The sequence below is a fragment of the Oncorhynchus clarkii genome, chromosome 4, assembly GCF_045791955.1.
Source record: "Oncorhynchus clarkii lewisi isolate Uvic-CL-2024 chromosome 4, UVic_Ocla_1.0, whole genome shotgun sequence".
Taxonomy (NCBI): Eukaryota; Metazoa; Chordata; class Actinopteri; order Salmoniformes; family Salmonidae; genus Oncorhynchus; species Oncorhynchus clarkii.
The window spans coordinates 1,503,903-1,521,238 of record NC_092150.1 but is presented as its reverse complement, the minus strand read 5'-3'; the positions used below and the strand labels follow the sequence as shown (position 1 = coordinate 1,521,238).

General features: G+C 41.5%; 1 protein-coding gene across 1 annotated transcript in view; it reads left to right on the top strand.

Moving 5' to 3' along the window:
• The window catches only part of LOC139406280 (signaling receptor and transporter of retinol STRA6), a 126,057-nt gene that overhangs the window by 25,390 nt on the left and 83,331 nt on the right, over positions 1-17,336 (top strand). The window contains exons 6-12 of the mRNA XM_071148736.1: positions 1,068-1,193; positions 4,704-4,774; positions 11,222-11,298; positions 11,415-11,476; positions 13,097-13,259; positions 13,602-13,677; positions 14,512-14,645. Of these exons, the coding sequence (XP_071004837.1) occupies positions 1,068-1,193; positions 4,704-4,774; positions 11,222-11,298; positions 11,415-11,476; positions 13,097-13,259; positions 13,602-13,677; positions 14,512-14,645 (709 nt within the window). The remainder of the gene's footprint in view (positions 1-1,067; positions 1,194-4,703; positions 4,775-11,221; positions 11,299-11,414; positions 11,477-13,096; positions 13,260-13,601; positions 13,678-14,511; positions 14,646-17,336) is intronic.

The following is a 17,336-nucleotide window of genomic DNA, read 5'->3' as shown; positions in this document are numbered from 1 at the left end:
AAAACCAGACCACCAGACTGGATTAGAAAACCAGAACATCAGACTGGATTAGAAAACCAGACCATCAGACTGGATTAGAAAACCAGACCATCAGACTGGATTAGAAAACCAGACCACCAGAGTGGATTAGAAAACCAGACCATCAGACTGGATTAGAAAACCAGACCATCAGACTGGATTACAATACCAGACCATCAGACTTGATTAGAAAACCAGACCATCAGACTGAATTAGAAAACCAGACCACCAGAGTGGATTAGAAAACGAGACCATCAGACTGGATTAGAAAACCAGACCATCAGACTAGATTAGAAAACCAGACCACCAGAGTGGATTAGAAAACCAGACCATCAAACTGGATTAGAAAACCAGACCATCAGACTGGATTAGAAAACCAGACCATCAGACTGAATTAGAAAACCAGACCATCAGACTGGATTAGAAAACCAGACCATCAGACTGGATTAGAAAACCAGACCATCAGACTGGATTAGAATACCAGACCATCAGACTGGATTAGAAAACCAGACCATCAGACTGAATTAGAAAACCAGACCATCAGACTGAATTAGAAAACCAGACCACCAGAGTGGATTAGAAAACCAGGCCATCAGACTGGATTAGAAAACCAGACCATCAAACTGGATTAGAAAACCAGATCACCAGACTGGATTAGAAAACCAGACCATCAGACTGGATTAGAAAACCAGACCACCAGACTGGATTAGAAAACCAGACCACCAGACTGGATTAGAAAACCAGACCACCAGACTGGATTAGAAAACCAGACCATCAGACTGGATTAGAAAACCAGACCATCAAACTGGATTAGAAAACCAGACCATCAGACTGGATTAGAAAACCAGACCACCAGACTGAATTAGAAAACCAGACCATCAGACTGGATTAGAAAACCAGACCATCTGACTGGATTAGAAGATCTATAAATCATATTTCTGTCTGTGTTACAGATCTATAAGTCATTCTATCGTCTGTGTAACAGATCTATAAATCATATTTCTGTCTGTGTTACAGATCTATAAGTCATATTTCTGTCTCTGTTACAGATCTATAAGTACTACTCCCTGTTGGCCAGTCTGCCCCAGGTCTGTTGCCTGGCCTTCCTCAGTTTCCAGTATCCTCTGCTGCTGTTCAAGGGCCTGAAGGGGACAGAGAAAACTACTGCTGGCGAGGTGAGTGTGCTGAGAACAGGCCTGTGTGTGTGTGTGTGTGTGTGTGTGTGTGTGTGTGTGTGTGTGTGTGTGTGTGTGTGTGTGTGTGTGTGTGTGTGTGTGTGTGTGTGTGTGTGTGTGTGTGTGTGTTCATCAATGTGAGTGGTTACTGTGATTCTGCCCTGTTCACTCGACATGTTGCCTATATGGTCTGATTCCTCCGTACCACCTTCCTATCCCTTCATCCTAGGCATTATTGAAATTAAAACCTCTTGAGGAGGTTAGTTAGCAGCATGTGTCTCCGGCACGAGGGGGGACAACTGTGGAAAACAGAGAGCAGCATGAGCAGAGCAGGTTGCTACTGAATCAAGCAGCGTACTGTGTTATTACAATCAGGCAGAGAGGATTAGGTATCCACACAGGTAGACCAGAGGATTAGGTATCCACACAGGTAGACCAGAGGATTAGGTATCCACACAGGTAGACCAGAGGATTAGGTATCCACACAGGTAGACCAGAGGATTAGGTATCCACACAGGTAAACCAGAGGATTAGGTATCCACACAGGTAGACCAGAGGATTAGGTATCCACACATGTAGACCAGAGGATTAGGTATCCACACAGGTAGACCAGAGGATTAGGTATCCACAGAGGTAAACCAGAGGATTAGGTATCCACACAGGTAGACCAGAGGATTAGGTATCCACACAAGTAGACCAGAGGATTAGGTATCCACTCAGGTAGACCAGAGGACTGGGTATCCACACAGGTAGACCAGAGGATTAGGTATCCACACAGGTAAACCAGAGGATTAGGTATCCACACAGGTAGACCAGAGGATTAATTATCCACACAGGTAGACCAGAGGACTAGGTATCCACACAGGTAGACCAGAGGATTAGGTATCCACACAGGTAGACCAGAGGATTAGGTATCCACACATGTAGACCAGAGGACTAGGTATCCACACAGGTAGACCAGAGGATTAGGTATCCACACAGGTAGACCAGAGGACTAGGTATCCACACAGGTAGACCAGAGGATTAGGTATCCACACAGGTAGACCAGAGAATTAGGTATCCACAAAGGTAGACCAGAGGATTAGGTATCCACACAGGTAGACCAGAGGATTAGGTATCCACACAGGTAGACCAGAGGATTAAGTATCCACACATGTAGACCAGAGGATTACGTATCCACTCAGGTAGAGCAGAGGATTAGGTATCCACACAGGTAAACCAGAGGATTAGGTATCCACACAGGTAGACCAGAGGATTAGGTATCCACACAAGTAGACCAGAGGATTAGGTATCCACTCAGGTAGACCAGAGGACTGGGTATCCACACAGGTAGACCAGAGGATTAGGTATCCACACAGGTAAACCAGAGGATTAGGTATCCACACAAGTAGACCAGAGGATTAAGTATCTACACAGGTAGACCAGAGGACTAGGTATCCACACAGGTAGACCAGAGGATTAGGTATCCACACAGGTAGACCAGAGGATTAGGTATCCACACAGGTAGACCAGAGGACTAGGTATCCACACAGGTAGACCAGAGGATTAGGTATCCACACAGGTAGACCAGAGGACTATGTACCCACACAGGTAGACCAGAGGATTAGGTATCCACACAGGTAGACCAGAGGCTAGGTATCCACACAGGTAGACCAGAGGATTAGGTATCCACACAGGTAGACCAGAGGATTAGGTATCCACACAGGTAGACCAGAGAATTAGGTATCCACAAAGGTAGACCAGAGGATTAGGTATCCACACAGGTAGACCAGAGGATTAGGTATCCACACAGGTAGACCAGAGGATTAAGTATCCACACATGTAGACCAGAGGATTACGTATCCACTCAGGTAGAGCAGAGGATTAGGTATCCACAAGGGTAGACCAGAGGCTAGGTATCCACACAGGTAGACCAGAGAATTTGGTATCCACACATGTAGACCAGAGGATTAGGTATCCACACCGGTAGTCCAGAGGACTAGGTATCCACACAGGTAGACCAGAGGATTAGGTATCCACAAGGGTAGACCAGATGCTAGGTATCCACACAGGTAGACCAGAGAATTTGGTATCTACACATGTAGACCAGAGGATTAGGTATCCACACAGGTAGACCAGAGAATTAGGTATCCACACAGGTAGACCAGAGGACTAGGTATCCACACAGGTAGACCAGAGGATTAGGTATCCACACAGGTAGACCAGAGGACTAGGTATCCACACAGGTAGACCAGAGGATTAGGTATCCACACAGGTAGACAAGAGGATTAGGTCTCCACACAGGTAGACCAGAGGATTAGGTTTCCACACAGGTAGACCAGAGGATTAGGTATCCACACAGGTAGACCAGAGGATTAGGTATCCACACAGGTAGACCAGAGGATTAGGTATCCACACAGGTAGACCAGAGGATTAGGTATCCACACAGGTAGACAAGAGGATTAGGTCTCCACACAGGTAGACCAGAGGATTAGGTATCCACACAGGTAGACCAGAGGATTAGGTATCCACACAGGTAGACAAGAGGATTAGGTCTCCACACAGGTAGACCAGAGGATTAGGTATCCACACAGGTAGACCAGAGGATTAGGTATCCACAAAGGTAGACCAGAGGCTAGGTATCCACACAGGTAGACCAGAGGATTTGGTATAGATTCCCCCATGTGCGGAACAGGGTGTCCTTTGGAACACAGTCCTGATCGTAGTAATCTGTAGATTCCCCCATATGGAGAACAGGGTGCCCTTGGGAACACATTCCTGATCGCAGTAATCTGTAGATTCCCCCATGTGGAGAACAGGGTGTCCTTTGGAACACAGTCCTGATCGTAGTAATCTGTAGATTCCCCCATATGGAGAACAGGGTGCCCTTGGGAACACAGTCCTGATCGCAGTAATCTGTAGATTCCCCCATATGGAGAACAGGGTGTCCTTTGGAACACAGTCCTGATTGTAGTAATCTGCTCTGAGGTAATAGGTTTAGGTTATGCACTGATCAGGTTATGAATGACAGCTTGTTGTGTTATGTAGTTGTTGTTCCCACAGAGGTAACAACAATGCTGCTGTTCATTATGGTGATCATCTCAGACTGGCCTTCCGGTCGTGACAGCTGATTGGCCAAACAGATTCAGACTGGCCTTGCGGTCGTGACAGATGATAGGCCGAACAGATTCAGACTGGCCTTGAGGTCGTGACAGCTGATAGGCCGAACAGATTCAGACTGGCCTTGAGGTCGTGACAGCTGATAGGCCGAACAGATTCAGACTGGCCTTGAGGTCGTGACAGCTGATAGGCCGAACAGATTCAGACTGGCCTTGAGGTCGTGACAGCTGATAGGCCGAACAGATTCAGACTGGCCTTGAGGTCGTGACAGCTGATAGGCCGAACAGATTCAGACTGGCCTTGCGGTCGTAGAATTGACTCCAACCCTGATAAGATTTACAGTAGCAAAATGAATACAGACATGTTTCAAACTGTCACATTTTCCTCACATCCTGTGTTTTATTACTACAGGACCTGAGCAGCAGCTACTACAATGACTACGTCAAGAATATACTAAAGAAGAAGAAGCCTTCCAAAACCAGGTCAGAATCATTGCTTTGTTCCCACATGGACTGTTTTGGCAAATCCACCCCTTTCTCAAACATCCTTCTGATATGCAATGAGCTATGACATCTCTAGAAGCAGAGTGTTCCTGGCCAGGAAGCTAGCCACTGCTGCCAACAGACAGGGTTAGGATTAGGAATGCCTTCAGTAACTGGCAGGAAAATCACCTTCATAAATAGCATGCAAATTACTTGTTGGAACAAGCAGGGGTTTCACCCTCCAACGCAGTTTAGAAAGAGGAACCTTATTCGAGCTGATATGCTTTTAATATCTGATAGTCCTTTTTCCAATGGAGCTCAGAATAGCCAGACACAATGCACATAACATGAATATTTATTATAGTAACCCATCCTGGCCAGACAGCATGCACATACATGTTCTTGAATAGAGTGTTCTTTCCATAGTCATTCCATGGAGCATTCTAGAATAGAGAGTTCTTTCCAGAGTCATTCCATGGAGCATTCTAGAATAGAGAGTTCTTTCCAGAGTCATTCTATGGATCATTCTAGAATAGAGCACTCCTTCCAGAGTCATTCCATGGAGCATTCTAGAATAGAGCGTTCTTCAGAGTCAGTCCAAGGAGCATTCTAGAATAGAACGTCCTTTCCAGGGTCATTCCATGGAACATTCTAAAATAGAGAGTTCATTCCAGAGTCATTCCATGGAGCATTTAGGAATAGAAAATGATTTCCAGAGTCATTCCATGGAGCATTCTAGAATAGTGAGTTCTTTCCAGAGTCATTCCATGGAGCATTCTGATATAGAGAATTATTTCCAAAGTCATTCCATGGAGCATTCTAGAATAGAGAGTTCTTTCCAAAGTCATTCCATGGAGCATTCAAGAATAGAGAGTTCTTTACAGAGTCATTCCATGGAGCATTCTAGAATAGAGAATTCTTTCATAAGTCATTCCATGGAGCATTCTAGAGTAGAGAGTTATTTCTAGAGTCATTCCATGGAGCATTATAGAATAGAGAATTCTTTCATAAGTCATTCCATGGAGCATTCTAGAATAGAGAGTTCTTTCCAGAGTGATTCCTTTGAGCATTCTATAAGAGATAGTTCTTTCCAGAGTGATTCCTTTGAGCATTCTAGAAGAGAGAGTTATTTCCAGAGTCATTCCATGGAGCATTCAAGAATAGAGAGTTCTTTACAGAGTCATTCCATGGAGCATTCTAGAATAGAGAATTCTTTCATAAGTCATTCCATGGAGCATTCTAGAGTAGAGAGTTATTTCTAGAGTCATTCCATGGAGCATTATAGAATAGAGAATTCTTTCCAGAGTGATTCCTTTGAGCATTCTATAAGAGATAGTTCTTTCCAGAGTGATTCCTTTGAGCATTCTAGAAGAGAGAGTTATTTCCAGAGTCATTCCATAGAGCATTCTAGAATAGAGAGTTCTTTGCAGAGTCATTCCACAGAGCATTCTGAAATAGAGCGTTCTTTCCAGAGTCATTCCACGGAGCATTCTGAAATAGAGAGTTCTATCCAGATTCATTCCATGGAGCATTCTAGAATAGAGAGTTCTTTCCAGAGTGATTCCTTTGAGCATTCTAGAAGAGAGAGTTATTTCCAGAGTCATTCCATGGAGCATTCTAGAATAGAGAGTTCTTTCCAGAGTCATTCCACGGAGCATTCTGAAATAGAGCGTTCTTTCCAGAGTCATTCCATGGAGCATTCTAGAATAGAGAGTTCTTTCCAGAGTCATTCCACAGAGCATTCTGAAATAGAGCGTTCTTTCCATAGTCATTCCATGGAGCATTCTAGAATAGAGAGTTCTTTCCAGAGTCATTCCTTGGAGCATTCTAGAATAGAGAGTTTTTTCCAGAGTCATTCCATGGAGCATTCTAAAATAGAGCATTCTTTCCAGTCATTCCATGGAACATTCTAGAATAGAGAATTCTTTCCAGAGTCATTCCTTGGAGCATTATAGAATAGAGAGTTATTTCGAGAGTCAGTCCATGGAGCATTCTAGAATAGAGAGTTATTTCATAAGTCATTCCATGGAGCATTCTAGAATAGAGAGTTATTTCCAGAGTCATTCCATGGAGCATTCTAGAATATAGCGTTCTTTCCAGAGTCATTCCATGGAGCATTCTAGAATGGAGCGTTCTTTCCAGAGTCATTCCATGGAGCATTCTAGAATAGAGAATTATTTCATAAGTCATTCCATGGAGCATTCTAGAATAGAGAGTTCTTTCATAAGTCATTCCATGGAGAATTCTAGAAAATAGTTATTTCCAGAGTCATTCCTTGGAGCATTCTAGAATAGAGAGTTCTTTCATAAGTCATTCCATGGAGAATTCTAGAATAGAGTTATTTCCAGAGTCATTCCTTGGAGCATTCTAGAATAGAGAGTTCTTTCATAAGTCATTCCATGGAGAATTCTAGAATATAGTTATTTCCAGAGTCATTCCTTGGAGCATTCTAGAATAGAGAGTTCTTTCCAGAGTCATTCCACGGAGCATTCTGAAATAGAGCGTTCTTTCCAGAGTCATTCCATGGAGCATTCTAGAATAGAGAGTTCTTTCCAGAGTCATTCCACAGAGCATTCTGAAATAGAGCGTTCTTTCCATAGTCATTCCATGGAGCATTCTAGAATAGAGAGTTCTTTCCAGAGTCATTCCATGGAGCATTCTAGAATATAGCGTTCTTTCCAGAGTCATTCCATGGAGCATTCTAGAATAGAGCGTTCTTTCCAGAGTCATTCCATGGAGCATTCTAGAATAGAGAATTATTTCATAAGTCATTCCATGGAGCATTCTAGAATAGAGAGTTCTTTCATAAGTCATTCCATGGAGAATTCTAGAAAATAGTTATTTCCAGAGTCATTCCTTGGAGCATTCTAGAATAGAGAGTTCTTTCATAAGTCATTCCATGGAGAATTCTAGAATAGAGTTATTTCCAGAGTCATTCCTTGGAGCATTCTAGAATAGAGAGTTCTTTCCAGAGTCATTCCATGGAGCATTCTAGAATGTAGTGTTCTTTCCAGAGTCATTCCATGGAGCATTCTAGAATATAGCATTCATTCCAGGGTCATTCCATGGAACATTCTCAAAACATTCTCACTGAAACATCTCCACATAAAGGAAAAGTCCCACTTTGAATGTTGTTGATCCACAATACTAACCTAATTGACAGACTGAAAAGAAGGAAGCCTGTACAGAATTAAAATATTACAAAACATGCAATGAGAAGAGGAAAAGAGGACAGGAGAAGGAGAGGAGGAAAAGAGGACAGGAGAAGGAGAAGGAGAGGAGGAAAAGAGGACAGGAGGAGAGGAGGAAAAGAGGAGAGGAGAAGGAGAGGAGGATAAGATGACAGGAGGAGAGGAGGATAAGAGGACAGGAGAAGGAGAAGGAGAGGAGGAAAAGAGGACAGGAGGAGAGGAGGAAAAGAGGAGAGGAGAAGGAGAGGAGGATAAGATGACAGGAGGAGAGGAGGAAAAGAGGACAGGAGGCGAGGAGGAGAGGAGGAAAAGAGAGCAGGAGGAGGAGAGGAAAGGAAAGGGGAAAGGAGGAGTGGAAAGGTTGTTGAATAGTTTTTCTGTTGGCCTCATTGTGACTCACAGGAGATATCGTATTTCCTATTGGCTGGAAACCTATTGGGCTTTACCAGGAAGTGACCACAGAGGGAGATATGATCATACAGTAGGAAGATTATGTGGCAGTTACATAGGAACAACATATGTCCTGTATGGACATGGGTCATGATACAATCCACACACAGAGTATGTTACATTATCGTCTTTGATCTAAAAAGCATTTAAAAACACAATCAGTACAGAGCTTTCAGAAAGTATTCACACCCCTTGACTTATTCGACATTCTGTTTTTTGTTACACCCTGAATTCAAAATGGATTTAATATTTTTATTTTCAACAATATACACTCAATACCCCATAATGACAAAGTGAAACATCTTTCTTTTTTTTTTTTTTTTACATTTTTGCACATTAATTGGAAATTAAATACAGAAATGTCAAATTTTCATAAGTATTCACATCCCTGGGTCAAAACTTTGTAGATGCACCTTTGTCAGTGATTACAGCTGTGAGTCTTCCTGGGTAATTTGGCCTTGTGTTTAAGAGTATTGTCCTGCTGAAAGGTTTATTCATATCCAAATGTCTGTTGGTAAGCCGACTGAACCAGGTTTTCTTCTAGCATTTTGCCTGTGCTTAGCTCAATTCTGTTTCTTTTTTATCCTGAAAAACTCCACAGTCCTTAACTATTACAATCATACCCACAACAGGATGCAGCCACCACTATGCTTGAAAAAAAGAGAGTTGTACTGAGTAATGTCTTTTATTGGATTTGCCCCAAACATAACACTTTGTATTCAGGACAAAAAGTGAATTGCTTTGCCACATTTTTTGCAGTATTACTTTAAGGCCTGATGGCACATAACATGCATGTTTTGCAATGTTTTTATTTTGTACAGGCTTCCATCTTTTCAGTCTGTCAATTAGGTTAGTATTGTGGAGTAACTACAATGTATTTGATCCATCAGTTTTCTCCTACCTCAGCCATTAAACTGGAACTGTTTTAAAGTCATGATTGGCCTCATGGTGAAATCCCTGAGCAGTTTCCCTCCTCTCTGGCAACTGAGTTAGAAAGGACGCCTATATCTTTGTAGTGACTGGGTGTATTGATACACCATCCATAGAGTAAATTATTAACTTCACTATGCTCAAAGGGATATTCAATGTCAGCTTATTTTTTTTTTACCCATCTACCAATAGGTACCATTCTTTTTACGAGGCATTGGAAAACCTCTGTGGTTGAATCTGTGTTTGAAATTCTTTGCTCGACAGAGGGACCTCACCAGTGGTGGAAAAAGCCCTCAGTTGTCATGCTTGAGTAAAAGTAAAGATATCTTAATAAAAAACAACAAGATATCTTAATAAAAAACAACAAGATATCTTAATAGAAAATGACTCAAGTAAAAATGAGTTAACCAGGTTAATACTACTTATAGTCAAAGTTTTCGGTTTTGAATATACTTAAGCATCAAAAGTAACAGTACTTTTCACATTTCTTATGTTAAGCAAACGGTTTATAAAATATTTTTATGGATAGCCAGGGGCACACACCAACACTCAGACATAATTTATACATTTTTGTTTAGTGAGTCTGCCAGATCAGAGGCAATAGATGACCAGGGATGTTCTCTTGATAAGTGTGTGAATTGGACCATTTTTCTGTCCTGTTTAAGCATTCGCAATGTCAGGAGTACTTTTGGGTGTCGGGGAAAATGTATGGAGTAAAAATTACATTATGTTCTTTAGGAATGTAGTAAAGTAAAAGTTGTTTAAAAAATATATAAATAGTAAAGTAAAGTACAGATACCCCAAAAAACAAATTGAAAGTATTTTTTCTTAAGTGTTTTACACCACTGGACCTTACAGATGATGATATGTGGTGTACAGAGATGAGGTTGTCATTCAAAAATCATATTAAACACTAGCATTTGCAAACCACCTGACCTGATGACTCCTGGCCGTCCCCGTCCCCAGTCCACCTGGTCGTGCTGCTGATCCAGTTTCTGCTGTGCTGCCTGCGGCTTTCGAACCCTGACCTGTTCACTTGTCCTGGACCAGGTGTTTTCGACTCTCACTCTGTCTTTCCCAATTTGAATATTTTTTTCACAAATTGGTCCTTGTCCAATCAGATCAGCTGTAAACGCAACCAAAGACTCATATACACTGAGTATACAAAACATTAAGACAGCATTTTCCAAACTCGGTGCTCTGGACCCTAAGAGGTGCACATTTTGTTTTTATCCCATACATTACACAGCTGATACAAATGATCAAAGCTTGATGATTAGTTATTTTAATCAACGATCCAAAACCCAAACGTTCTCCCCTTTGGGGTCATGGGGACAGAGGGAAACCCTGCATTGAGAACACCTGCTCTTTCCAGACTGACCAGGTGAATCCAGGTGAAAGCTATGATCCCTTATTGATGTCACCTGTTAAACCCACTTCAATCAGTGTAGATGAAGGGGAGGAGACGGGTTAAAGAAGGATTTTTAAGCCTTGAGACAATTGAGACATGGATTGTGTATTTATAATTTTCAAAGGATGATTGGCAAAGACAAAATATTTATGTGCCTTTGAATGGAGTATGGTAGTAGGTGCACCAGTTTGGATCAAGATCTGCAAAGCTGCTGGGTTTTTCACACTCAACAGTTTCCTGTGTGTATCAGGAATGGTCCACCATCCGAAGGACATCCAGCCAACTTGACACAACTGTGGGAAGCATTAGAGCCAACATGGGCCAGCATCCCTGTGGAACGCTTTCGACACCTTGTACAGTCCATGTCCAGTACTAATTGAGGTTGTTCAACTCAATATCAGGAAGGTGTTCTTAATGAATGTTTTGTACGCTCAGTGTAAGTAACCTGTCTGTCTCTTCCCTCAGTACAAGCACAGAGAAGCCCACACTGGTGGAGAGGATAACTGATGCTGTGAAGTCCTACATCTACATACCAGAGGAAGGTAACTATATATATATACATATTTATATACTATAACTACATCTGTATATAATGTATTAGCAGCCTACATTTACTGTCTAAATCCTGCAAATGTTTTTCCTTTCTTTTCACCAACAGTTTTCCGGTTTCCCCTGAAACTGGCGATATCTGGAGTAGTGTCATTTACCGCTCTTTACCAGGTACTAATGTGTTACCCTAACCTACGTCATTGTATTAGTCTAACCTACATCATTGTATTAGTCTAACCTACATCATTGTATTAGTCTAACCTACATCATTGCATTAGTCTAACCTACGTCATTGTATTAGTCTAACCTACGTCATTGTATTAGTCTAAACTACATCATTGTATTAGTCTAACCTACATCATTGCATTAGTCTAACCTACGTCATTGTATTAGTCTAACCTACGTCATTGTATTAGTCTAAACTACATCATTGTATTAGTCTAACCTACATCATTGTATTAGTCTAAACTACATCATTGTATTAGTCTAACCTACATCATTGCATAAAACTAACCTACATCATTGTATTAGTCTAAACTACATCATTGTATTAGTCTAACCTACATCATTGCATAAAACTAACCTACATCAATGTATTAGTCTAACCTAAATCATTGTGAAAAACTAACCTACATCATTGTATTAGTCTAACCTACATCATTGCATAAAACTAACCTACATCAATGTATCATTGTGAAAAACTAACCTACATCATTGTATTAGTCTAACCTAAATCATTGTATTAGTCTAACCTACATAATTTTATAACTCTAACCTACATCAATATATAACTCAATGTATAACTCTAACCTACATCATTGTATTAGTCTAACCTACATCAATATATAACTCTAACCTACATCATTGTATTAGTCTAATCTACATAATTTTATAAGTCTAACCTATATAATATTGTTAGTCTAATCTACATAATGTTATAACTCTCAATTTTTTTTGTCTAACCTACATCATTGTATTACTAACCTACATCAATTTTGTTGTCTAACCTACATCATTGTATTAGTCTAACCTACATCAATATATAACTCTAACCTACATCATTGTATTAGTCAACCTACATCATTGTATTAGTCAACCTACATCATTGTATTAGTCTAACCTACATCATTTTATAACTCTAACCTATATAATATTGTTAGTCTAATCTACATAATGTTATAACTCTAACCTACATAATTCTATTAGTCTATTAGTCTAACCTATATAATGTATTACCCTAACCTACATCATGTATTAGCCTAACCTACATCATTTTATAACTCTAATCTACATAATATTATAAATCTAACCTACATCATTGTATTAGTCTAACCTACATCATATTATAACTCTAATCTACATCATTGTATTACTAACCTACATCAATTTTTTTGTCTAACCTACATAATTTTGTTAGGATTTTATTATTTTAAACTGAATCAATTTAGTAGTATTTTATTAGTCTAACCTAATTTAGTAGTCTATCAGATTATTATGATAGGTACTGTACAGGTACTAATCTAGTAGTCTATCAGATTATTATGATTGGTACTGTACAGGTACTAATCTAGTAGTCTATCAGATTATTATGATTGGTACTGTACAGGTACTAATCTAGTAGTCTATCAGATTATTATGATTGGTACTGTACAGGTACTAATCTAGTAGTCTATCAGATTATTATGATTGGTACTGTACAGGTACTAATCTAGTAGTAATATCAACACCATGGTGATAGTGTAGCAGCTCTGTTTTGTATTTCCTGCATTCACTGTACTTCCTGTTACCCAGATGGCTTTGGTGTTTGTGGCCAGCGTGGTGCCGACGCTCCAGATTGTCCGTCAAGGCGTCAACGAAGACATCGCCTTCCTACTGGCCGGGTTCAACATCATATTATCAGAGGACAGGGCCGAAGTGGTCCGGATAGTGGTCTACTACATGTGGTGTGTAGAAGGTGAGTTAGGACAGTGGTCTACTACATGTGGTGTGTAGAAGGTGAGTTAGGACAGTGGTCTACTACATGTGGTGTGTAGAAGGTGAGTTAGGACAGTGGTCTACTACATGTGGTGTGTAGAAGGTGAGTTAGAATAGTGGTCTACTACATGTGGTGTGTAGAAGGTGAGTTAGAATAGTGGTCTACTACATGTTGAACTGCTGAACTGTATCATGTTGTTTTACATAGGATCGTGTTCGAATCAGCAGATGTCAGAAAGTGCTGGATGTGTTGTTTTAATGTGAACCTGTCCTGGGAAATGTATTTGACCTCTGTGGCAATATGTCCTGTGTGTGTTGGCAGTGTGCTACCTCTCTGCGATGACCCTGTCCTGCTCAGTGAACCTGGTCATGCTCATGAGGTCCATGGTCCTGCACCGGTGAGCATGAGCCCTACACACACACCACTCCTCTGTTTCCTTCTATATATCCCTCTCTCTCTCTCTCTCGCTCTCTCTCTCTCTCTCTCTCTCTCTGTCTCACTCTCTCTTTCTCTCTCTAACTCGCTCTCTCTCTCTCTCTCTGTCTCTCTCTGTCTCTCTCTCTAACTCTCTCTCTCTCTGTCTCTCTCTCTTTCTCTAACTCTCTGTCTCTCTCTCTCTCTCTCTCTCTCTCTCTCTCTCCCCCCCTCTCTCTCTCTCTCCCCCCCTCTCTCTCTCTCTCTTTTTCTCTCTCTCTCTTTCTCTCTCTCTCTCTCTCTCTCTCGCCCTCCCTCTCTCTCTCTCTCGTTCTCAGCCCCATGTCTGAGACCAGATTACCACATCACCACGTCTCCACACTCCTCTCTTTCCTCTTGTCACCCACTGTCCTATGTCTGTCTTTTACACAATGAACACGTTCGACATATTGTAATGGTTCGATTAGGAAAATTAGTCTGTCTAGTTATTGCAGTCACACAGATACAGAAAGAGCTATTACGATAAGAAATGACAATTAGGCCAGTATGCTAGAGATAATGACATATTAAAAGTAATGGGATTTTAAATCGAATTGCATGAAGGTAATTTAATGTTCCAAAGTCGCACATTCATTTAGCCCTGCCCTGGTGTGTGTGTGTGTGTGTGTGTGTGTGTGTGTGTGTGTGTGTGTGTGTGTGTGTGTGTGTGTGTGTGTGTGTGTGTGTGTGTGTGTGTGTGTGTGTGTGTGTGTGTGTGTGTGTGTGTGTGTGTGTGTGTGTGTAGAGCTGTTATAACCCTCCTATAACTGTTTTACAGGTCTAACCTAAAGGGGCTGTATAGAGGAGACATCTATAATGTGTATAACTGCCAGAGGAGTATCAGACCATCTCGTCCTGCCCTGGTCTGCTGGATGGGATTCACCAGCTTCCAGGCTGCTCACATCTGCTTAGGTAAAACATCTGCTGACACATTATGTACCTGACCTCACACCTGCTCAGGTAAAACACCTGCTCAGGTAAAACAACTGCTGACACATTATGTACCTGACCTCACACCTGCTCAGGTAAAACACCTGTTCAGGTTTAAAAAAAACCTGCTCACACATTATGTACCTGACCTCACACCTGCTCAGATAAAACACCTGCTCAGGTACAACTCCTGCTCAGGTAAAACACCTGCTCAGGTAAAAGTCCTGCTCAGGTAAAACTCCTGCTCAGGTTAAACGCCTGCTCAGGTAAAGGACAACAACTCATCCTGTAGTTTGGGGCCGTGGCAAGAGCAAAGACATGCTGTAGTTATTTTAACTTAGATGTTAAGTCCCAATATGGTGTTGACATTGTGTTGTCCAAAGTGCTGTGTGAATGCCGTAGAGTCCTGTGCCTTATGACGCCACAAAGCCCCATCTGTCTGATCTGTGCCACCACTTTCCAAGAAGAGCTGGCTTGAAGTATCAGGTTTCAGACACAACATTTTCATATGAAACATTTTCTGGCCTTTCCAGACAATTGATTTTCTCTCCCTTTGAGATCGTGAGCCCACCTTGGGAAATAACTAAATAACAGTGACAGACTAGTGAGCCCACCTTGGGAAATAACTAAATAACAGTGACAGACTAGTGAGCCCACCTTGGGAAATAACTAAATAACAGTGACAGGCTAGTGAGCCCACCTTGGGAAATAACTAAATAACAGTGACAGACTAGTGAGCCCACCTTGGGATATAACTAAATGACAGTGACAGGCTAATGAGCCCACGTTGGGAAATAACTAAATAACAGTGACAGGCTAGTGAGCCCACCTTGGGAAATAACAAAATAACAGTGACAGGCTAGTGAGCCCACCTTGGGAAATAACTAAATAACAGTGACAGACTAGTGAGCCCACCTTGGGAAATAACTAAATAACAGTGACAGGCTAGTGAGCCCAGCTTGGGAAATAACTAAATAACAGTGACAGGCTAGTGAGCCCACCTTGGGAAATAACTAAATAACAGTGACAGACTAGTGAGCCCACCTTGGGAAATAACTAAATAACAGTGACATACTAGTGAGCCCACCTTGGGAAATAACTAAATAACAGTGACAGACTAGTGAGCCCACCTTGGGAAATAACTAAATAACAGTGACAGACTAGTGAGCCCACCTTGGGAAATAACTAAATAACAGTGACAGACTAGTGAGTCCACCTTGGGAAATAACTAAATAACAGTGACAGACTAGTGAGTCCACCTTGGGAAATAACTAAATAACAGTGACAGACTAGTGAGTCCACCTTGGGAAATAACTAAATAACAGTGACAGACTAGTGAGTCCACCTTGGGAAATAACTAAATAACAGTGACAGACTAGTGAGCCCACCTTGGGAAGTAACTAAATGACAGTGACAGGCTAATGAGCCCACCTTGGGAAATATTAAATAACTGTGACAGACTAGTGAGCCCACCTTGGGAAATAACTAAATAACAGTGACAGACTAGTGAGCCCACCTTGGGAAATAACTAAATAACAGTGACAGGCTAGTGAGCCCACGTTGGGAAATAACTAAATAACAGTGACAGACTAGTGAGCCCACCTTGGGAAATAACAAAATAACAGTGACATACTAGTGAGCCCACCTTGGGAAATAACAAAATAACAGTGACAGACTAGTGAGCCCACGTTGGGAAATAACTAAATAACAGTGACAGGCTAGTGAGCCCACGTTGAGAAATAACAAAATAACAGTGACAGGCTAGTGAGCCCGCCTTGGGAAATAACTAAATAACAGTGACAGGCTAGTGAGCCCACCTTGGGAAATAACTAAATAACAGTGACAGACTCGTGAGCCCACGTTGGGAAATAACAAAATAACAGTGACAGACTCGTGAGCCCACGTTGGGAAATAACAAAATAACAGTGAAAGGCTAGTGAGCCCACCTTGGGGAAATAACAGTGACAGACTAGTGAGCCCATCTTGGGGAAATAACAGTGACAGACTAGTGAGCCAACCTTACGGAAATAACATTGACAGACTAGTGAGCCCACCTTGGGGAAATAACAGAATAGCAGTGACAGACTAGTGAGCCCACCTTGGGGAAATAACAGTGACAGACTAGTAAGCCCACCTTGGGGAAATAACAAAATAACAGTGACAGACTAGTGAGCCCACGTTGGGAAATAACAAAATAACAGTGACAGACTAGTGAGCCCACCTTGGGGAAATAACTAAATAACAGTGACAGACTAGTGAGCTCACCTTGGGGAAATAACAAAATAACAGTGACAGACTAATGAGCCCACCTTGGGGAAATAACAAAATAACAGTGACAGACTAGTGAGCCCACCTTGGGAAATAACAGTGACAGACTAGTAAGCCCACCTTGGGGAAATAACAAAATAACAGTGACAGACTAGTGAGCCCACGTTGGGAAATAACAAAATAACAGTGACAGACTAGTGAGCCCACCTTGGGAAATAACAGTGACAGACTAGTGAGCCCACCTTGGGGAAATAACAAAATAACAGTGAGAGACTAGTGAGCCCACCTTGGGGAAATAACAGTGACAGACTAGTGAGGCCACCTTGGGAAATAACTAAATAACAGTGACAGACTAGTGAGCCCACCTTGGGAAATAACAGTGACAGACTAGTGAGCCCACCTTGG